The 23,837-nt window shown below is 36.1% G+C and overlaps 1 protein-coding gene across 1 annotated transcript in view; it reads left to right on the top strand.

Annotated features, from left to right (window-relative positions):
- The window catches only part of LOC136032588 (voltage-dependent calcium channel subunit alpha-2/delta-3-like), a 195,981-nt gene that overhangs the window by 71,681 nt on the left and 100,463 nt on the right, over positions 1–23,837 (top strand). The window contains 3 exon segments of the mRNA XM_065712857.1: positions 6,506–6,771; positions 15,668–15,778; positions 20,237–20,429. Coding sequence (XP_065568929.1) covers positions 6,506–6,771; positions 15,668–15,778; positions 20,237–20,429 — 570 coding nt within the window.

Genomic DNA, 23,837 nt, shown 5'->3' with positions numbered 1-23,837 from the left:
ATCGCTCAAAAATAGTTCTAAACATATTTTTCCATAAAAATATTTTTATTTTTATGGAAAAGTTGGCATGTTTTATTTTACTCATGATTGGTTACACTTAAATTCAGGCCATTTTTAAGTTAACTTGAAATGAAATTCAACAGTGGTTGTTTTGAATTCATACATATTGCTTACTGTGTTTTTAACATATGCTTCATAATCCCATTATATTTTAATCCGGTGTACCATTTTTTTCAACTTATTTACTAGCGTACGTCCTGTGAAACATTAATTGTCTATATGTTCTTCTTAGCCCAAGCACAGTTATTTGGGTATAATCCTATCCTTAACTTTTGATATTCCTTGTGGCTTTAACTTTTTATTTTAGATCATTAGATGGTTCTTGCCAAGGATCCTGTCAAATGACAGGCATGAAAAAAATAAAAAGGACTCAGATAAGAGTCTATTTTGAGTACCGGGGAAAAATTATTTTTACCCCCTTGACACAAACAGAATATTAAAAGTCCTCTTATCCTCCTCACCTCCCTCCAAAAAAAAGGAAAAAATGAGCATTTTCTGAAAAGCTTCTATGTACGACGTGGTTTGGCTGTGAGACGACACAAGTGATATTCTTTTGTGATGGTTGGGAACCAACTAGACTCTGATTATAAATATCAAATGATCGTTAACCTAAAGTTCATTATACCAAACGTTAAAATGTTTAAAAATAATTGTTTTCTGTTGAAATGTAGGATTTTTTCAACAAAAAGGAGCTTTCACTTCTTCAGCATCCATTACACGCTTAGTCCAAACGTTTATGCCTATCTTCAAATCAAGGGAGGCTAGGAAGTAAACACCACCTCTCTACCTTTCACATTCATCTGGAAGATCACCCAAAGAAATTTGGACACAAGCTACATAGTCATCATCATCATTATCATTTTGTTTATAATCCATCATAAAAACTGGGCAGAAAGCCCAGAAAAAGACAAAATAAAAATCAAGAAAAACAAAAGGGAACCAACAGAAATAAAAACAAACTTTGACAACTACAAACAAGGGACAAACAGAAATGACCAAAGATGGGAAGACTTCTGGCATTCCATAGAGAAATCACAGATGCGCTTCTCAGTAACCCCAGCTGGGTTTACCAATTGATCCTTTCTTTGCAGAAAAGAAATACTTGTCCAATTTGGAAGTTCCATTGAATACTTTGCAAATTTAAATAAATGTGACAAATTTGCCTTCTTTTAGCTTAATTACGAAAAGACCAAAAATGAGCAAGGGAAAGTAAGTAAGGAATCGTTAGGCTACTATGTAACTGAAAACGGTGAGCTCTACTCAGATAAGAAACGTTTGAAGCCAGGGAGGCATACACAGCCCGGATCTTACTAGCATAATTTCTATTGCCATGTTTATAGTTTCTTTCAGTTTTGCTCCAATAAACGCCTAGGCAAGTTAGGCTGCTAGTAAAAGGAACCTCAGAGCCGGATAGACTTATTGAATTTCTATTCCTTTCATAGTTGGATATAGAACAACTGTTTTATCAGTATTTAAGCTCAAACCAATGTGTTCGTACTCTTCCTGAAGAAACTCAAAAGTTAAAGAGCATCCTTGGAAAGTGCAAGAAAGGTCTAGTAAGTCATTCGCAAACGTAACTAACAAAATGCCAACTCCTTTGAAGATAAATGTACAGTTCAACCTATCATGAGGACCGTTAACACAATTAATAAACAAAACTGGAGAAGTTGGAGCTCCATGCCGTATACCTCTCAGAATCGGAAATAGTTGACTGTTTTTCAAAAAACTCCTTCATAATTTTGTTGGGAGCACCAAATATTCAACCCACTTTTTTTCTGGCACACTAGCACTCTGGGCTTTGGTAGGGTTGCTATACTTCCAGAGTTTGGAGAGGTCTTCAATACATCTTTCTGGATAATTTTTAACTTATGGTTTTTCAGTTCCTTGTTAAATTTCCATTTCTTACGGAGCCTCAAGTCATTTTCTAAGCCATCTCTTGGGTGAGCATAGTTGTCCCAGACAGAAAGCCATAGGTTGGCCGAATTACACACATTCACTGGATATCTTTTTTTGAACAATATTCTAGCTGAGACTTTATAGGAACACGTCGAAGAGGAATGGCGTCTATTTCAGGACGCGTGATTTATTTGTGCCAAGTAGGAAGTGAGATCAACTGAGATGTTTTTTTTTACTTTGTTGCAGCACAGCACGATCACATAAAAGATTGAGTCACTTAGATTTTGCTCAACATCTAGTCAACGACATTACTGAAAGGCTCACTTGACACATTTTTCCAATCTTGGTAGGAAAACCAAGGAATTTTGAGCCACAGGCGGGGAGGAGTAAAAGCAAGTAGAGATACGAAGGTGGTCAGAATTGAATCCTTCTTTTAAAACTTAGACCTTGCGACTGCCAAACGAAGTAACAATACGGTCTAAGATAGAAGTTAATGAAAGCGGTCCAATGTAAGAAAAGTTGTCACTCTTATACCATACACAAAAGTCGAGAGGAACGCAGCCCAAAAGATTTGCGATCGGGAAGACATTGTGTTAGTTATATCTACATTAAAATTTATGCTGATGACAACAAGTTTAGAGGTATTTTTAAGAAACCTGCCTAGAAGCTTGCAGGCGGACGCAAACTGGGAATCAGGCTGTTCGTTGCTATAATTTGTAGGCAGATAAACATTAATTACTGCATTATTTTCAAGCTTAGCGGCAATAAAATTATCAGTCTCTGCTATTAGCTTGCAAGGGAATCTGGATAGGATGGCGAGATCGCCAGAAATCTGCCTCTCGGTCTCACAATTGCTCTACGAAAGAGGAGATAAAAATTAGAAAATGGTGGTAACAGGTTTTGGCGTTCTTCCAACAAAAAATGTTCCTATCATGGGACTGCAAGAACTATGAATGAATTTAAATTCGATCGGTAACTGTTCATGACAAAATTCGGCATCTGAATCTCATTTTGAATTAGCTTTATCTCTCAGCAGGGCCTGTGCAAATACATTTTAAAATACAATTTACATTTGTAAATGTAACATGGATGGCTGTCTGATTTACAAAGAGCACATTGTGTCGGTTTCTGACAAGGGGCTGTTTTAAAGCTTGCTTGACCTTTTTTTCCACAGACGGAACAGCAGATTTCGTTTATACATGCTTGAAATATGTCCGTATGATTTGTATTTATAGCATAGAAGGGTTAGAAACAAAAACTCTTGAATGGGGAATCGTTCGAAACCGATCACTAATGGGAACTTCATTGCTCGGGTAATAAATCCTCTTTTGTTTCAAATTTCAGCCTGAACGATCTGATAGATCCACTTTGCTTTGCTTCACTACAACTCGGCACAAGAAACTTGACAGAGGTTAGATCATTTGGGACATGTTCAATTATTCTAAAGTGAAAAGGACTTTTAACCTTAGCGCTGTTACAGCCACAAAGCGCATTCTCTATTGCGTGAGCATCATATTTGGATACAGAAGGCTAATAACTTTCCAGTCACCTCGGGTGCACTTTAGTTCAACAATTTTTGAGCTAATGTCACTACATGCTTGTTCTAGGAAGTCTTTCCTTGATTCCGGTTTGGCTAGAGTACTTGGTAGATTTTTAACAGTCAAGGCATAAGATGGCTCGGAAATATATTCAGCAGGGACTTCAATAGTTACAGGTTTACTTTCTGAGAAATTGTGTTCCATTAAAATGTCTAATTTGTTACACATTTCCATAATCTTGAGTGGAACAATCACTGTACTTTCAGTTGAAATTGAGGAGACTTCTTCTGGCTCAGTAGACAGAGCAACCTTATCGTTATCACAAGTCTGTGACAATTTGATCATTTCCAAAACATTGTCACTCATAGCAACCTTTATGGACATTCGAGAAAGACAGTTTTCTTTTGTCCTTAAAATCACTTTTGCTTTCATAATGTCCTTTTTTTGGAAAAACTAGGCTCCTTTCTTTGCGACTTCATCATGGCTGTTTACAATTTTTACTGCACCTGACAAAAAGTTCGGGATTCCAAATAAGCTTACCTGCCATTGCAAATATGCAATAACATTAACACAGTATCCAACATTAAAGTCCAAAATCACATATCGTATTTCACAGCGTAGACTTGTATCGATTAGGAAATATGTCCCTTTTTACGCTAAAGTTTGACTCTTTGTCACGACTCTACTTTTTAAAACAATTAAAAAGCTTTAGCGTAAAGAGCGAGGCGTTGAGGAGGAAACAAACTCTTTCATTTACGGAATCATTTCTGTTCGTTTTAACTTTTAATGTCGCTCCTTACTTGCAGTTAAAAAACTTGTTTTTTTATATTTAATTTCTGAACGTTTTTGAATTAATGCATGTTCTGATTTTGGCTCACCGCACATGAATAAATCAAACGAAATTTTCATATTATTTTTTTTTGTTAAATAGCTTTCTCATAGTTTCGATCGGACGATTTTGATAAAAAGGGGTGGGGGAGGAGGCTTAGTATCCCTTCAATTTTTGGTTACTTAAAAATGCAACAAGATTTTTTTTTTACGAGCGTTTTTGTTATTATTTAACATACGTTCCCTACGAATTAACTTACATAACGAGTCTCTATATTTGTGTATTTTTATTACGTATATGAGGGGGTTTTACCCCCTTGTCAATACCTCGCTCTTTACACTAAAGCTTGAATTTTGTCCCAATTCTTTAAGAATGACCCCTGAATCCCAAAGGCCGTAGAATAAATAGTTGAAATTACTAAAAGTACTTTAGCGTAACGAGCAAGGTATTGTGGAAGAGGCGAACCCCCTTATATACATAATATTCTATGTTCGTTTAAGTTTAAATGCTGCTCATTACTTCCAGTTACTTCCCTCTCATGGATATTCTCTTCCCTCATGAAAAGTTCCTCCATGGAAAGATCCTCCCACGTAACTCCCTCCCTCATACCCACCACCGCCCCAGTGTGAAAAAGTCCCCCTGAAAACATCTATACACTTCATAATAACCATTACTATATGTAAATAATGGTCAAAGTTTGCAAATTGCAGCCCCTCCCTGGGGAACTGTGGTGTATCCAGACCAAAGACATAGTTATTAGGTTTTTGACTAAGTTGAACAGAATGACTATTTCAAAATTTTGATCCAGTGATTTTTGTAAAAAAAATGGGCTTTGAAGGGGGCCTAGGTGCCCTCCATTGTTTTTGTCACTTGAAAAGGGCACTAGAACTTTTAATTTTCGTTATAATGAGCCCTTTTGTGACATTCAAGGACCACTGGATCGATACGATCATCCCTGGGAAAAAACGCAAAAAAACAAACGTTCAAACAAACACGCATCCATGATCTGTCTTCTGGGAAAAAATGCAAAATTTCACATTTTTGTAGATAGGAGCTTGAAACTTCTACAGTAGGGTTCTCTAATGCGCTGAATCTGATGGTGTGATTTTCGTTAAGATTCTGTGACTGTTAGGGGTAGTTAATCCCTATTTCTAAAATAAGGCAAATTTTCTCAGGCTCGTAACTTTTGATGGGTAAGACTAAACTTGATGAAACTTTTATATTTACATTCAAAAATAGAATGCAATGTTTTTGATGTAACTATGGGTATTAAAATTCTATTTTTCAGATATTCGGTTACTATTCTGCCGGGTCGCTCCTTACTACAGTTCGTTACCACGAACTGTTTGATATTCGTGTTGCGTATGTCTAAAATAGTTTAAAAACATATCGAAGATTGAGAACTGATGCCCTTATACATAATTAAACCAGCGTAAAATTTAACGAGGCCAAAAAGGGGTATTGTTTGTAACTCTCCAATTTATGTACGAACTGATTTTGAATTTTGATTACAATTTAACACTGCAGCTGTTTTGATCCAGGGAAGCCAATTCACAAAAATATAGCAGGAGGGTAAAATGTGTTTTTCAAAATCTAGGGGGGTACTTTTGTTGTATTATTCGTTTTTTTCTAATGGAAACAAAAAAAGATAATTTCCTACAAGAGATACCAGAAATGGTTTTTTTCAAAATCTAGAGGGGTAATCATTTAGGGACGGACGATGCAATGAAAATGTATGCCTATTGCGCAGAAGTTCTTTTACGATTGTAAAAATTTTTGAAGAATAGGAAGATAAGACCTAAAAACAAGGATGTTACAAACCATGGCCACTCAAAATATAGAATTTTAAAAACTGTATTACGTTCTTCTTCAATAAAGTAGCCTACAGTTATTGCATTGAGCTTTCACATAACATAGAACTTGTTTTCGCCTAACATATCTAAATTTTTAAACATAATGGAATTTGAAGGGATACAGATTTTTTATCTGTTTTCAAATGTGACAACCCTTCTATTTTGCACAGGCAATCTAAGTTCGAGCTACATTGTTCCTAAGTTTCTAGGTTCAAAATTTGACTTTATTGTTCCTTATCCCTGTCAATTAGAATGATTTTTGGTCCCAAGAGCATATAAGACGCAAGTACAACTGCAAAAAAAATCCTAACTAATATCTAACTTTATAGCCGTGAAATGGTTACAAGATGAATACGAAGCGGATTTGTTCGACTGTCGAGTTCGACCTTGGTATATCCGTGCTGCAGCAAGCGCTAAAGACATGATAATTCTTCTTGATACCTCAGGATCTATGACAGGTGTGAGAAAAGAAATAGCAAGACATGTTGTAATCAACTTATTGGAAACACTTTCAGATAATGACTTTGTCAATGTCATGAAATTCGGCGAGGTCCCAGAGGCGGTTGTTCCTTGCTTCCAGGATAAGCTAGTCCAGGTATTAATACTTACTCATTTATTTTCAAAAATTATATGTCACGCACAGAAAAAAACTTCAGATTTTTTTTAACTGGATATAGTAGAGATCAAACCCAAAAGAATCAGGTAGCAGAGTCACTCAAATATTGTATTATACCCAATATAACATCATCTTGTACAAGAAGATATAGTTTTTGCAATAGATCTTATTTTATTTATATTTCATAATTCTCTATTTTCAAAAGGCACTAAATATAGCAATTTCCTTTCAAATTACAGCCCTGATAAGACCTTTTATGATGTCCCAGTGCCCTGATAGCTATGGAGAAAAAAAAAGAAGAAACAAGGGAACTGTTCAATACTACCCAAGCAAAAAAGCTATTTTCCTTGCTGTTCAAGCCAGGAGACTGTGAGTCTCTTGCGCTTGGTTTTTGGCCTTGGTGATTCGATGATGTACTTTTTGTTTCGATAAACTGCCATTAGTAAGAGTTTCTGGCTATCATTTGAAATTCATATAAATTGTTTAACATTTTTAAAATTGATGGTAATATAGATAATAGTTATCATCCGTGAATCCCCTATGAATGTTAATTTTCTCACTAGCTGGTGCTTGATGCAACACTTTCTTTTTTTTGGTTATTATTTGCCGTGATTTGTTCTTTGCTAAGTTGCAACTACCGCTGCAACCATGATGATGAGTTTAGAACCAACATCATTCTCATTTATTAGTTAGAACTTTATATTTATGTGTAGTCTTAAGCACTTTTGTATCCCACTCGGCTTATGTTTCTTTCCTTATCTTAGTATTGTGGCGAGAATTGCTCTTTTCTAGGTGATGTAACTGTTGAAGTCATTATTGGGTAGTTTTTACGATAATGGTGAAGTTCAAATTTTATACTCTGTTGTATATTGGGGCATATTGCGGAGAAATTTTTTGTCATAATTCTGATGATGTTTTTTTGTTATTGAATGATTAAATAGCACTATTTGGACGACATAGATAGAGTTTTGCCCCTTTTAAGGCTCACGTATTCTTACGAAATTTAATAAATCCCAGTAGAGGGAGGGCTGCCAGCCCCGCCTTCCTGCCGCTAACCCATTTTTTGGTTTTAGACCAGGGCGCTTAATGTAGAAAGGGTAGTCGTAGAAACTTAAAAGGGGCTCATTCGATAGGAAAATATAACATCTAGTTCCCTTTCTATTACTTTAAAATGATCGAAGGGCATCCACCTTCCTACGCCCATCATTTCCCTAAAAACGTCCAATCCAAGTTTGAGACAATAATTTTGTCCAGCGTAGCTGAAAGATCCTGCAAGTATGTCTTTTAAGATGTCAACCCTCCCCCAAAGCCCTCAGGGCAAGGGTTGTAAGTAATGCCCAGGGGCATAAACACTTATTATGGAAAGGGTGGTCGTATAAATTTCGTAGTGGGCTCATTAAATTGAAAATCAGATGTTCTAGTGCCCTTCTAGTGCCCTTATGACTTTTAAGTCAAAGCTTCGGAGGACAACTATCCAACCCCCTCATGGTCTATTTTCCCCAAATATATCCAATAGAAATGTTGAGATAGCATAGCTATTTGTTCAAAAACATTCCAAAGATCCTATAACAAGGTCTTTGTTATATAATTTATTTTGTTTTGTTTTATTTTGTTTATTTTTATTTTTTTTTAATATATTTTGTTATAATAGTCCAAAGGAAATTTAACAATGCCTCCAGGTTGAACACAGAACTCCAGAGCCTAGGGGAAAGGTTGTAAGTTTGGCCCGGGGCATATGATGTTTTATGAAACGGATGGTCATATGATTTGTGGATTAGATGGGGTTCGTTTGATTGAAAGTCTTAAGATATAGTGCCTTTTTTAAGTGTCAAAAGTGAATCGAATGTAACCAGCCCCTACCCCACAAGCCTATTAGTCTCAAAAACACGTCCGATCAAAATTTAAGAGTACAATTTTGCTCAGCATTGTTGAAAGGTCAAGTATTTTTGTCTTTGGGGATGTCAACGTCTCCACAGTCCTCAGGTTAAGGGATATAAGTTAGGCGATTCGTTCATTATTTTTATGTAGTATAGGTTATTGAGAAAAGTATGCATGTTTGAACTTCATTTTCAAAAAAGACAAAGGAGATTCAGGTGAGCTTTTCAGCGAATGTTGAGGGGACAGTTGAACTAAATCAAAACGCGTTACATGTGTACGGATTTTCAAAGAGCGTAACTCATGAATGACTGGGTACATTCATTCGGAACCTTTCAGTGAATTATAAGGGAGACATTCAAAAAGGAAAATTTTGGTATGCTATCGCTACAACTGTTACTAAATTACTGCTACTGCTACCACACTAACCCATTTACAGTATCGGAAAAATTTGAACTAAATCAAAAGACACTATGTGCATGTACATTGTCAAAAGAGCGTATCTCTAGAATTGATTTGGTTATTAAGTTGGAACTTTCAGAGAAAGCTAAAAGGGAAAAATCGTCTGACCAAAAGGCAGTATGTGTACACTACTAATAACTTATGAAGTACTACTGTTCATACTACTACTGCTGCTACTATTATTACTACTCTTACTACTACTACTGCCCCTAAATCTAAGGATAACACTATTGTTTCTACTGTTACTGCTGCTACTAAGACTAGGGGTATTAAGGCAACAAATTTGGGAAATATTGAAACTGTATAGAACTAAATTGAAACATACTATATCCATACAGGTTGTTAAGAGGACGCATCAGAAATACTTCAGGACTGGTACATGGTATTAAGTTTAAACATTCAGCTTATGGTGAAGGGGATACTGAATAAACCAAAGGACCAATGTGAATACTGCTACTAATACTGCTGCAACTATTGCTACTAACCGTGCTAAGAGTATTGACTTGAAGTTTTCAAGGAATATTTAAGCAGATGTTGAACTAAATCAGAAGGTTTTGGTGCTATTTTTGAAAGTCAAAAATGGAACTCATCCTAAACCCATTCATTCCAAACGCACCTAGTCATAATTTTTAGACGGTCATTTTGCTCAGCATTGTAGAACAGTTCAGTAGCTACGTCTCTAGGGATAATTGGCATATCAACCCCCCACATTTATGTAATAAGCCCATTATACTTTAAAACCAAATGTTGCTTCAAAACTAAATAAAAAGTCACATTACGTGTGGTTGCCAATAAGACACCTCAGCAATATATTGATAACGACTGATGTATTAAGTGGAAACTGTCGAGGCTCCTACAATAGCTAATTTTGTCCTTACTATTTAAACAAATCAAAGGAGTTTAAGTGTATCCAAGTTGTCAAAGAGCATAGAATTTTTTTTGGATGATTATATTATGTTTTATTTTGCAGGTGATCTTGAGGAGGTATTAAACTAAATTAAACAATAATATTCTTGTCAAAATTAAACATTGGTGAAAAAGTTTCTCCTAATTTTTTTTTTGGAAAAAAAGACTATGTCAATGAAAAACACACAGAAATTAGTTTAAAAACTTTTCCCACAAAATAAGTTTTTTAAAGAAAGTATAGAGTTTAACTAAATCAAAAATTAGCAGAAATAAAACCAAGCACTCTTCCAAGCATATAACTACCACAAATCCCCATCAATAAATAAATGAAACCAAAACGAACAGAGGTAACAATAAATAACCGAGTCAAACTCAAAATGAGAAACATTAATATAAGTAGTAGCCTACTGACAGCCCCAATGCTTTCTTAAGACCAGAATATAATTTGCATTTTACAAAAAACACAAATGACGGCGGACTGACAGTTTAACATACATATATTGATATTTCTTCCTTAAAGTTTCAAGGAGATTTATTTGTTGAAGCTAAAAAATGAAAACATTTAAAATGTATGTTGTTTTCATTAAGGTGCAAATTATGTTCTGATCTTGAGAAGGCATGGGGGTGTTTAGCACTACTCATGTTAATTTTTACTCTTTTTATGTTTGACTTTTTGTGTTATTTATTGTAATTTCTGTTCGTTTTGGTGCTTTGTTGTAGTTTTATGATTGGAAGATTATTTGACTTTATTTCTGCTCATTTTTGGTTTAATTGAGCCCTTCACTTCTCTTTAAAAAACTTTTTTTGTGCAGGAAGTATATTTTGATGGATTAAAATAAAATCTGGAAGATTGATCAGGTGAACAGCTTCACTTACCTTGGTAGTATTATTAGTAAACACGGTGGGAACAGTGACGATATTAAAAGTAGAATAGCCAAGGCTCAGGGTATTTTTTCACCGTTAAGAATAGTTTGGAAGAATAAGAAGATAAGTCTGCAAAACTAGATTAGAATATTGGAAGCTACAGTCAAATGTGGCTCTGAAGCATAGGTGCTTTGAAAAGTGGAGGAAAATTTGCTAGATGCTTCCCAGAGAAATGGCTTACGAATTATTCTTGGTACCCGACTGACTGACCGTATATCAAACAGTAGGCTATATGAAAAGTGTGGCTTAATCCCACTTTCTAGGGCTATAGTGACAGAAAGGTCGAGATGGCAAGGTCACTTTCTACCGATGAAGGATGGCAGATTGCCAAAGATTGTTTTTTGGCCAACCGCTGAGGACTAAACGAAAAGCAGGTCGTCGACGGTTGGGGTGGGAGGATGTCATAAAGAAAGATTCAAAGGAAATAGGAACTTCCTGGGAGGTGTAAGAAGGAGGCTGTGAATAGATTGGGATGGAGGAAGAGGCCACGTAGCTGTGTTAGCTTCAGGTGGCTTGGTGCTGCAGGGATTTGTTAGTAGTGGTAGTAGTGGCAATCTCGTGACCCTGACCTTTAAATCAAATATAGACTAATAGCAAACAAGCCCCAAATTAAAAAGTGGTGTGGCAGGAATAAGGCATCGCAAATTATTGTTGCTTTAAGGCTTAGTTCTAAAGTTTTAATGCATACATAGTGCTATTTCAGAAGGCTAATTGACTAAATCTAAATTCCGTTTAATTGCCATGAAAGGAGAATGAAATCAGCAAAGTAGCCAATCATTTCTTATGGTCTGAATTATTTTAAGACTGTTTTTGATGGTGGTTGTTTTTTTTTTCCTTGGTTGTCCGTTTCTGTGTTTTTGCCTTCTTATGTCTTATTAGCTCTTAGTCTCCAGATATCTGCTACAAATTCGTAGTTTCTTACGGTTTCTTAGCTTTCTTTCTTGTTCAATTGGATGTATTAGAATTTGCTAAAATGTCTACAAAGCAATTTGCGGCAAAGCTGACTTTATCACTTCCTGTCGTTGCCTTTCCTTCGTATATGCAGTCAGAATCTTGGCTCAGAAACTGAGAAAATACTAACTGATCGATATGGGAAGCAAGTTTTCTCTTGAGTTGACAAAAATGGGGATGCTGCTGTCCGTTCCATAGTAACTCAAAAGTAATTTTGCTACTGTTATAAACTTTCTCCAGGAAAATGTTTAAAGGAATCGTTTTATTTATAATAATAGAATAGATACTGGTCACTCACTAATCTGGGTTGAAGCAGTAGCTAGCAATATAGTAAGAGATTCCTAGTAATAATCGACTTTTTTTTTGTCTTATTGTCATCCAGAATGCCTAAGATATCTACAAAAATTGAATTGAATTGAATTTATTTATAGCCCGTTATAATATACATGAAAAACGGAGTAGTTGAAAGAAAAGAGGAAAAAGAAAATGACCTAAAAAACTAAACAACACTTCACCTTACTTAAAAACAATTAAAACATACAAAAGCAAAACATTCATTGAATCAAAATAGCGCTCCATGGGTGCCGACCAATTCTACTATTATAAGCTTCTATGCTTTTTCTGATAGAAGCATTCGGGTCTATGATGCCGTATCTTTTAATGACCCAGAAGTTGCTTGACCATGGTGGAAGGGCAAGCAGGTATTTGGCATACCGGAAATTTTTTTTTTTGGAATATACCGGAATTATTTTTTTCTTAAATTGTTGTGCAGGCTAATTGTAGAAATTCTTGTGCAGAAAAATTTATGAACTTTACCTTTCAGGATTAAGTGCCAAAAACACAAGTGCTTAAACTTAGCTTAGTTTACTAGTTGGATGTGTATAATTAACATTAATCATGCGATTGCTCATCCGCATAATGTAAAGGTGGATCCTTTTTTTACTGCCTGATGTTCACGAGCCATGCCATCTAAAAATTGTGTGCGATGTTCAGGTTTTTATTCAGTAGCTGTGCGACTTGGGAAGAATGATATTATATAACATCTACAATATTTTTATAAAACTTGAATTATTTGCAAAATCGAAATAATGAAAGAGCTCTTTCTTACACCTTTTTACCTACAAAAGTAATAGCATCTTTCCCACTCCCGGTGGAAAATTTTGTGATTGGTGTCTAGATATTTATAAATAAAAAAAACAAGTTTTTTTAACTGAAAGTAAGGAGCGACATTAAAACTTAAAACGCACAGAAATTACTTCGAATATGAAAGAGGCTGCTTCCTCATCAACGCCCCGCTCTTTACGCTAAAGTTTGACTCTTTCTCTCAATTCTTCTTTTTAAAACAGTAAAAAACTTTAGCGTAAAGAGCGGGGCGTTGATGAGGAAGCAGCCTCTTTCATTTATGAAGTAATTTCTGTGCGTTTTAAGTTTTAATGTCGCTCCTTACTTTCAGTTAAAAAAACTTGTTTTTTTTATTTAATTTCTGAACGTTTTTGAATCAATGCATGTTTTGATTTTGGCTCTCCACAGAGGAATAATCAAAACGAAATTTGCATATTTTTTTTTTTTGGCTCAATGGCTTTCTCATAATTTTGATCGAATTATTTTGAGAAAAAAAGAGCGGGGGACGAAGCCTAGTTGCCCCCCGATTTTTTGGTTAATTAAAAAGGCAACTAGAACTTTTAATTTTTTACGAATCTTTTTATTGGTAAAAGATTTACGTAACTTATAAATTAGCTTACGTAAAAAACTTTTGTATTCTCATGTTTTTATTGCGTATATGAGGGGATTCGCCCCATCGTCAGTACCTCGCTCTTTACACTAAAGCTTAAATTTTATCCCAATTCATTAAGAATTACCCCCTGAATCACAAAAGCCGTAGAATAAGTAGTTGAAATTACTGAAAATACTTTAGCGTAAAGAGCGAGGTATTAGAAGGAGGTGAGCCCCTCATATGGGTAATAATTTCTGTTTGTTTTAAGTTTTATTGCTGCTCCTTACTTCCAGCTGAAAAAGCTTTTTCACTTTTATTTTTTAATTGTTTTTTTTTTTAATAATGCTAGTAAATCCTGCTCTCCCCTCATGGAAATTTTCTTCTCCCATTACAAATTCTCGAAGGAAAGTTCCCCCAGCATATCCCCCTCTTCTCAACCCCTCCCCCAAACCAAAAAAAATCCTCCTGAAAACGCCTGCATACTTCCCAAAAACCATTACTATATGTAAGCACAGGTCAAATTTGTAACTTGTTGCCCCTCCCACGGGGACTCTGGGGAAGTAAGTCGTCCCCAAAGACATAGTTATAAGGTTTTTCGACTACGCTGAATAAAATGGCTATCTCAGAATTTTGATCCGTTGACTTTGGAAAAATAACTAGCGTGGGAGAGGGCCTAGGTGCCCTCTAATTTTTTTGGTCACTTAAAAAGGGCACTAGAACTTTTCATTTCCGTTAGAATGAGCCCTCTTGCAACATTCTAGGACAACTGGGTCGATACGATCACCCCTGGAAAAAAAAAACAAAAAAAAACAAAAAAAAAAAAACAAATAAACACGCGTCCGTGATCTGCCTTCTGGCAAAAAATGCAAAATTCCACATTTTTGTAGATAGGAGCTCGAAACTTCTACAGTAGGGTTCTCTGATACGCTGAATCTGATGGTGTGATTTTCGTTAAGATTCTATGACTTTTAGGGGGCGTTTCCCCCTATTTTCTAAAATAACGCAAATTTTCTCAGGCTCGTAACTTTTGATGGGTAAGACTAAACTTGATGAAACTTATATATTTAAAACCAGCATTAAAATGCGATTCTTTTGATGTAACTATTGGTATCAAAATTCCATTTTTTAGAGTTTTGGTTACTATTGAGCCGGGTCGCTCCTTACTACAGTTCGTTACCACGAACTGTTTGATTACCTATTTCAGTGATATGCTTATTAGTAATTCTTAGCATATTCGTTTATTAGCGAAATTATATAGTTCCATATGCTATTGACTTTTACCTTAAAACTTAATTATCATTTCAAATTGCAAATCATATTTTACTTATTGAACAATAATTGCTTTTACAGAAATTTTGAACTAACAATTAAGTTATTGTCGAGCTATTCTGTAATTGTTGTCCAAAGGTTTTTCCTGAGAACTTTTCTTTCGATGAGCGGTAATCGTTGATAAGAAAGAAAAAGTCGAGATTCTGACATTGTTTTGAGTTGTGGTTTCCTGTCGAATATCTGCGTCTGTAATAAAAGCAGTAATATGTAATCAAGCTAGTGAATATTCCTACAAGATTAAAAAATTGAAAGTAATTAATGCTTAAAGTCGTAGAAGATAATTTTTTTTACTCATCTTTGGTTGTTCGGTATTTGGTTAAGATTCTCCTAATTTTGGCTTTTATCGAATTTTATTCATCTTTTGATTTTTGGCAACAAATACTTGGGTATCTGTTGGGAAGGATTTTCATCCTACTACTTTTATACAGAGATGCCCCAGCCCACAAACCAGGCAAAGATATACCAATCGTATAGATTTATCCAGATTTGTTTGAAAAACCAATTATTTCTACCTAAATTTACCCTGCTTCGTTAACTAACAAGTCTATTTTCGTTTTGTATATTGATTGGCATGCTGTGTAATTATTGGAGAAATTGTGATTTCCAATTTGGGCATTGTGACTTAAAGGTCTAAAATAGTCACAATAGTCAAATGTTGCAATAGTCTCGTAAATACTCCACTTTTCTTTTTTACAGATTTCTTTCATCTTCTAGGCTAATTTGGAAAATATTCGAGAGCTCCGTCTTGCTTTAGATGAAACAGAGACAGTGAATATTGCAAATTTCTCTGCTGCACTTACTCAAGGCTTTGAGATCCTTGCTAAGGTAAGAATGCTAGATCTTATCTTTTCTGATTTAGAATTGAAACAACAAACTTCGTCCATTTCGTCATAAGTCCAATAACAAATATTAAAATTTGTTTTTAAGCCAAAAAAGACAAAAAATCGCTGTAATTAGTGTTTGTCAGCTAATTTACTTCTTCATCTGAAAATACATTTATTTTATCTTTGATTGATATGTTATGTTTCTCTATGAAAACAAATCAAACTACTTTTACATGGGTTAGTCCTGGTGATGTTTATAAAGAAAACTCATAAACGGGTCTTAAAATTTTTGTAGCAATGCAGATTAATAAACACATCATAGAGACTATCTGCGGCCGCTAGGTATTTTGTATATGGTAAAACATGGTAAATAAATTGTGAGACACTTCGATAGAAACTGAGACTGTAGCAAATAACTTCGAAGACCACACTGCCTTTCCATAACGGAAATATAACAGTTCAAAATAGGGATGAAACCTTTTAATTGACTGTGAAACAAATATAAAATTTTAACTGAATATTTTGGACACATATAGTGTCCATCATCAGCAGTAAAACTACATCAGAGTTTTACTGCTGACTATGGACACTGTATATATGTTCGAAATATTCAGTTAAAATTTTATATTTGTTTCAATGTCGATTAAAAGGTTTCAACCCTATTTTGAACTGTTATATTTTGAGACTGTAGCAAAAGGAAAATAAGGTAATAATATACACATCAACAAAATTAGAATTTGATGCTGATTAGAAATAAATAAACCAGTCAGTTTTAATTATATTCAACAAAAGATATTAGCCTGAAAATATTGAAGAAATTAAAAAAAAAAAATAGTTAGCAGACTTGAAAAAGGTGGATAAAAAATAGCCAAACTGTTCCCGAGATATTATAGATATGCTGTGCTATTTTAATGACTCCTGATACGCATATTTTCTTTTGATTTATTGACCTTACTGTACAAAATTGAAATTTGAGTCCATGTTAGCCCCCCCAAGAAATAAAAACCCTTCGAAGTTTCATTTCAATCTCCAGACCAATCTCCATGATACTACGAATAATTTGAAGACTCAGACGTGGATTTTAGCAGCATAAGGTATAATAGACCCGGATGGTCAAGTCTTCGTGGCCTTTTTCTAGTGGGGGAAGAGCGGAGGGCAATACTCCCATGACAGCCATAGGGGGTATACCTGGTGTTGCTAATCCCTCAAGACACTGGTATTATTGATTATTTACACCAGGTTGTTATGTAATAATTGCGTTGTTACGTAGGGGATGTTTTTTCAAGATTTTTGGGCTCCCTGGATGTAACTGAGGGTGACATATTGTGCACACTTACGTAATACTTAAGAATATTTTTTTTATTATATAATTCTTACATTCTTATATATAAGAATATATACGATATATAAGAATAGAGAAAGAGACAATAACACAAACACAAACACAGAGTAAGACACACAAAGACAGACACAGAGACAAAAACACACACAAACAGACCGACACAGTCAGGCACATAGAGAGATAGAGAGACAAAAACACATTCAGAAAAAATACAGAGTTAGGCACACTAACACACAGATCAAGACCTACAGGAACAAAGAGAGAGACAAGAATACACAAAAATACAGAGTCAGAAATAAGAACACATAAAGACTGATATAGAGACAAAAATATATACACAAATACACATAGTCAGACACACAGGCACAGAGAGAGGGAGACAAATCACAGACACACAAACACATAGAGTCAGAAAAATCAACACATAAAGGCAACCACAGTGACAAAACAAATACGACTACAGAAAGTCAAGACAGACTGACACAGAGAGAGAGAGAGAGAGAGAGAGAGAGAGAGAGAGAGAGAGAGAGAGAGAGAGAGAGAGAGAGAGAGAGAGAGAGAGAGAGAGAGAGAGAGAGAGAGAGAGAGAGAGAGAGAGAGAGAGAGAGAGAGAGAGAGAGAGAGAGAGAGAGAGAGAGAGAGAGAGAGAGAGAGAGAGAGAGAGAGAGAGAGAGAGAGAGAGAGAGAGAGAGAGAGAGAGAGAGAGAGAGAGAGAGAGAGAGAGAGAGAGAGAGAGAGAGAGAGAGAGAGAGAGAGAGAGAGAGAGAGAGAGAGAGAGAGAGAGAGGAGAGAGAGAGAGAGAGAGAGAGAGAGAGAGAGAGAGAGAGAGAGAGAGAGAGAGAGAGAGAGAGAGAGAGAGAGAGAGAGAGAGAGAGAGAGAGAGGAGAGAGAGAGAGAGAGAGAGAGAGAGAGAGAGAGAGAGAGAGAGAGAGAGAGAGAGAGAGAGAGAGAGAGAGAGAGAGAGAGAGAGAGAGAGAGAGAGAGAGAGAGAGAGAGAGAGAGAGAGAGAGAGAGAGAGAGAGAGAAGAGAGAGAGAGAGAGAGAGAGAGAGAGAGAGAGAGAGAGAGAGAGAGAGAGAGAGAGAGAGAGAGAGAGAGAGAGAGAGAGAGAGAGAGAGAGAGAGAGAGAGAGAGAGAGAGAGACAGAGACAGAGACAGAGACAGAGACAGAGAGACAGAGACAGAGACAGAGACAGAGACAGAGACAGAGACAGAGACAGAGACAGAGACAGAGACAGAGACAGAGACAGAGACAGAGACAGAGACAGAGACAGAGACAGAGACAGAGACAGAGACAGAGACAGAGAGAGAGACAGAGAGAGAGACAGAGAGAGAGACAGAGAGAGAGACAGAGAGAGAGACAGAGAGAGAGACAGAGAGAGAGACAGAGAGAGACAGAGAGAGAGACAGAGAGAGAGACAGAGAGAGAGACAGAGAGAGAGAGACAGAGAGAGAGACAGAGAGAGAGAGACAGAGAGAGAGAGAGACAGAGAGAGACAGAGAGAGACAGAGAGAGACAGAGAGAGACAGAGAGAGAGACAGAGAGAGAGACAGAGAGAGAGACAGAGAGAGAGACAGAGAGAGAGACAGAGAGAGAGACAGAGAGAGAGACAGAGAGAGAGACAGAGAGAGAGACAGAGAGAGACAGAGAGAGAGACAGAGAGAGAGACAGAGAGAGAGACAGAGAGAGACAGAGAGAGAGACAGAGAGAGAGACAGAGAGAGAGACAGAGAGAGAGACAGAGAGAGAGACAGAGAGAGAGACAGAGAGAGAGACAGAGAGAGAGACAGAGACAGAGACAGAGACAGAGACAGAGACAGAGACAGAGACAGAGAGAGAGAGACAGAGATAGAGATAGAGATAGAGATAGAGACAGAGACAGAGACAGAGACAGAGACAGAGACAGAGACAGAGAGAGAGAGAGAGAGAGAGAGAGAGAGAGAGAGAGAGAGAGAGAGAGAGAGAGAGAGAGAGAGAGAGAGAGAGAGAGAGAGAGAAACAAACACACAGAGTCAGACACACGGAAAGTTCTTATGTTCTTATGGAAAGGGTGGTCGTATTTGCTTTGAAAGGGACTCATTAGATTGGTAATCAGAAGTTCTAGTGCCCTTTTTAAGAGTCAAATTGATCATAGCGCAGCTACTAACACGCATACACACACAAACAAGTTGTTTTTCCCGATTTCCATCCAATTGAAATTTCGAAACAGTCCTTTTAATCAAAATGTTCCAAAGACCATATAAAAATGTTTTGTGGCTGATACAAATCACTAGAACCGGACAATGAGGGTTGCAAGTTATACCCCTGAGGCATTCAAGTTTTTATGGAAGGGCTGGCTGTATAAGCTTTAGAGGTAACTCATATGGTTAAAATTGGAAATTCTAGTTCCCTTGGAAGAGTCAACCGGGATGGAGGTCAACTAGGCCCTCCCCCAACCATCCCTTTTTTCACCAGACGCATCTGATTGAAATTATACGATGGTAATTTGGTATAAAATAGTCCAAAGAACTTATAGCAATGGCTCCATTGTTACCACTACCCCCCAGAGCTCTAGGACAAGGGTCTTAAGTTATATCCTGGGGATATATAAGGTTTTTATTACGTTATGTTATTACTGCTACTAAACTACTTCAAGTATTACTTCAATTGCAACAACTTGTAACGCTTGGAGTATTAAGGTGAAAAGCGCGTCAAAAGGTGTCAAAAGTGCACATCAACAATATTTCTGGAACGACTTAACATGTTAAGGTGAATTTTCCAGGACAGCATGAAATTGATGTTCAACTTACCAAAAGGCAATATGCATATGCTACTACCGCTATTAATACTGCTACTACTACTGTTACTATTACTTCTAATACAACACTAACACTGCAACTACTTCTACTACCACCGAAACTACTGTGATAATAGTACTATTAAGACTACTTCCATGAACGAAAAATTTGAGCAAATATTGATGGCAAATTCGAACTAAGTAATTTCTGTTCGTTTTAAGTTTTAATGTCGCTCCTTACTTTCAGTTAAAAAACTTGTTTTTTTTTATTTGATTTTAATTAATATCGGAATTGAAATGTGGTGCTTTGATCTTCTGTTCAGTGTGTATTTATTTTTCTAGTATAATCGGACTAACCAAGGTACGCAATGCAATCAGGCCATAATGCTTGTAACGGATGGTGCTCCCCAAAATTATCACGAGATTTTTGAAAAATACAACTTGCCTCATAAACCAGTTCGTCTCTTTACGTATCTTATTGGAAGAGAAATTACTGATACAAAAGCAACTGAAGATATATCTTGCAATAACAAAGGTAAGTAGTAAGTTTAAATAGTTAGAAATCAAACGATGTAACATTTTAGTATTATTCAGCATAGTGTTACTTCTCTAGATCTAGCTAAGGATTTCATTATAGATTAGATTAGTTTAATTTTTTTTTTCAAAACCAATCGACGCTCCACGTCATATTTTTATCAAATCTTAATCACGATGTAAAAAAAATTGATCTAATGATGGTCTAAAAAAAAAATGTTATACAAATCTTCCAATATTGAGCCATTGTGAACTGGGTTTATAGGAACGTCTCCAGTAAGATATCTAAGTTTAAAGCAAGGTTAATTTGGCTACCACTGAACCAAGGTCTGAGCAGATTCTTAGAATTCGGTTGACTAAAGAGATTATCAACCTTCTTTTGGAGAAGGAGGGTGTTTGGACGGGAAATGGAGATAGCGATTATTGTCGGTGGGTGTCTTATGGTTAGAATAATGGTCACAAAATCCTATTGCCTCTGTATTAGATTACATTAAAGATGTTTTATTCTGTAATGGTTATTCCATTAAATTTACTGAGAATATCATAGATAGAAGATTAAAAAAGGTAAAACAACAAATAAACGAACTCGAGCCCCTTTCTTTAGTGATTCTGGCAATTGGAAATAAAACCTTGACCACCTTACCATGTATCCTAAGACTCAGCGACAATCTTGGAAAAATTTTAAACAAGCATAACCTTCTCTGTGTCAAGCCAAAGGTTGAATGTTTTTTTTTCAATTCCGACAAGGATGCAATTGACTATTTACCGATCAATGGTGTTTACAGAGTTCCTTGTTCTTGGGGGAAGTTTTACATTGGCAGGACACGTCAACAACTGAGAATGATTATACAAACAGTCAAATTAAGCCTAAAGCTTAATTTACCTTAAATTAAGCTTAACTAAAGATCGTCTAACCGTTCTTTTAATAAAAATTGATTCAGTTAACAAGTTAAGTCAATCGCTAGGCGGGGAATTCTTGCTCAATCTAATTGGTGAGAGGTTTTTCAGTGATTCTAGCTTATGTTTTTTTTCCCTTTTCTCAGTGTCTCATCTAATTTGTTTGAGTCAACTCAAAAGGCTAGTTTTTCTTCTCTTTTTTTTTCTTTTCTACGTCATGTATAGCATATATCATGTGGTCTTAAAATGTGTTTGCCAAACGAGAAGTAGGTTATCCCTAGTTGTGGTGGGAAGATGTCATAAGAAAAGATTTAAGGAAACTTGGAACTTCTTGGGAAAGAAGGATGTAAAGAAGGAGACTTTAGGGTAAAAGAAGGTATTTTACTTTAGGGTAAAAGGTATTTTAATAGATTGGGATTGAGAAGGAGCCTGCGCAGCTGTGTTGGCCTTAGGCAGCATGGTGTTGCAATGAGTTATTATTATTATTATTAGTAGTAGTAGTAGTAGTGGTAGTAGCAGTAGTAGTAGAAGAAGAATTTGCAGAGCTTGACTTGCCTCACAAAGATTTGCCATTAAAGTGACGTTTTAGCACAAAAAAAGGGAAAAAGATATAGTCTTATAGCATTCAACAGCCTGATTACTTGCAGTAATGTGGAGACCAGTAGAGCACCAAAAAAAAGTTTTTTTTTTTTAATTCCAGAGCTCATTCAAAGAAACCCCCTCGAAACTAGTCGAAGAAATTGTTGTAGACTTCACTCAAAGGTAGAAATTGAAATTGTTGCCTAAAAAGTGTTAAATTGTCTGAAATATTAACCATTTTTACAATTTACATCCGCTTGTTTTTCAAAGGAGAACGGGGTCAAGTCACAACTATTGTAGTGCTTGATTTTGTTACAAAAGAAGCATGAATACAGAAAGAAGTGATGCAATATAATCAACCAGAATTTTACCGGTGGCTCTGAGTTCAGAGCTCAGATATGTCATCTAAGCAATCCAATCATGTCATTAGATAACATCAAAATGCTCAGCTCACGTAAATCTCGGCCCTTTCTTGGCTTATTTAAAAACAGAACATGGCAAGGGTACTCGTTTTGGCATAAATCTAACGTTTTCATGTCAACAAAAGTTAGCAATCTAACTATTGTTAACTATTCATCAAACAGTTCGTGGTAACGAACTGTAGTAAGGAGCGACCCGGCTCAATAGTAAACGAAACTCTAAAAAACGGAATTTCGATGCTAAAAGATATATCAAAAGAATCGGATTTTTATGCTGATTTCAAATATATAAGTCGTATCAAATTTAGTCTTTGTCATCAAAAGTTACGAGCCTGAGAAAATTCTCCTTATTTTGGAAAATAGGGGAAAACACCCCCTAAAAGTCATAGGATCGTAACGAAAATCACACCGTCGCATTCAGCGTATCAGAGAACCCTATAGAAAAAATTTCAAGGTCCAATCTATAAAAATGTGGGATTTCGTATTTTTTGCCAGAAGACTAATCACGGGTGCGTGTTTATTTGTTTGTTTGTTTTTTTGTTGTTTTTTTTTCACAGGGGTCATCGTATCGACCAAGTGGTCCTAGAGTGTTGCAAGAGGGCTCATTCTAACGGAAATGAAAAGTTCTAGTGCCCTTTTTAAGTGACCGAAAAAATTGGAGGGCACCTAGGCTCCCTCTCACGCTCACTTTTTTCCCAAAGTCAACGGATCAGTCAAAGTCAAAGTCAGAGAACCCTATAGAAAAAATTTCAAGGTCCAATCTATAAAAATGTGGGATTTCGTATTTTTTGCCAGAAGACTAATCACGGGTGCGTGTTTATTTGTTTGTTTGTTTTTTTGTTTTTTTTTCCAGGGGTCATCGTATCGACCAAGTGGTCCTAGAGTGTTGCAAGAGGGCTCATTCTAATGGAAATGAAAAGTTCTAGTGCCCTTTTTAAGTGACCGAAAAAATTGGAGGGCACCTAGGCTCCCTCCCACGCTCACTTTTTTCCCAAAGTCAACGGATCAAAATTTTGAGAAAGCCATTTTGTTCCGCATAGTCGAAAACCATAAAAACTATGTCTTTGGGGATGACTTACCCCCCACAGTCCCTGGAGGAGGGGCTGCAAGTTACTAACTTTGACCAATGTTTACATACAGTAATGGTTATTGGGAAGTGTACCGACGTTTTCAGGGTTTTTTTTTTGTTTGGACGTGGGGTTCAGGGGAGGGGGCTATATGGGAGGATCTTTCCTTGGAGGAATATTTCATGGGGGAAGAGAAATTCAAAGAAAAGGGCACAGGATTTTCTAGTATTACTATTAAAAAAAAAAAAACAATGAAATATAAACATGAAAAAGTTTTTCAATTGAAAGTAAGGAGAAGCATTAAAACTTAAAGCGAACAGAGATTATTACGCATATGAGGGGTTCTAAAAATAATTTAGCATAAAGAGCGAGGTATTTAGAAGGAGATGAATACTTCGCTCTTTTATGCTAAATTATTTTTAGTAATTTCAACTATTATTTTACGGC

The sequence above is a fragment of the Artemia franciscana genome, chromosome 11 (assembly GCF_032884065.1).
Source record: "Artemia franciscana chromosome 11, ASM3288406v1, whole genome shotgun sequence".
Taxonomy (NCBI): Eukaryota; Metazoa; Arthropoda; class Branchiopoda; order Anostraca; family Artemiidae; genus Artemia; species Artemia franciscana.
This window is presented reverse-complemented; position numbering and strand designations above follow the sequence as displayed.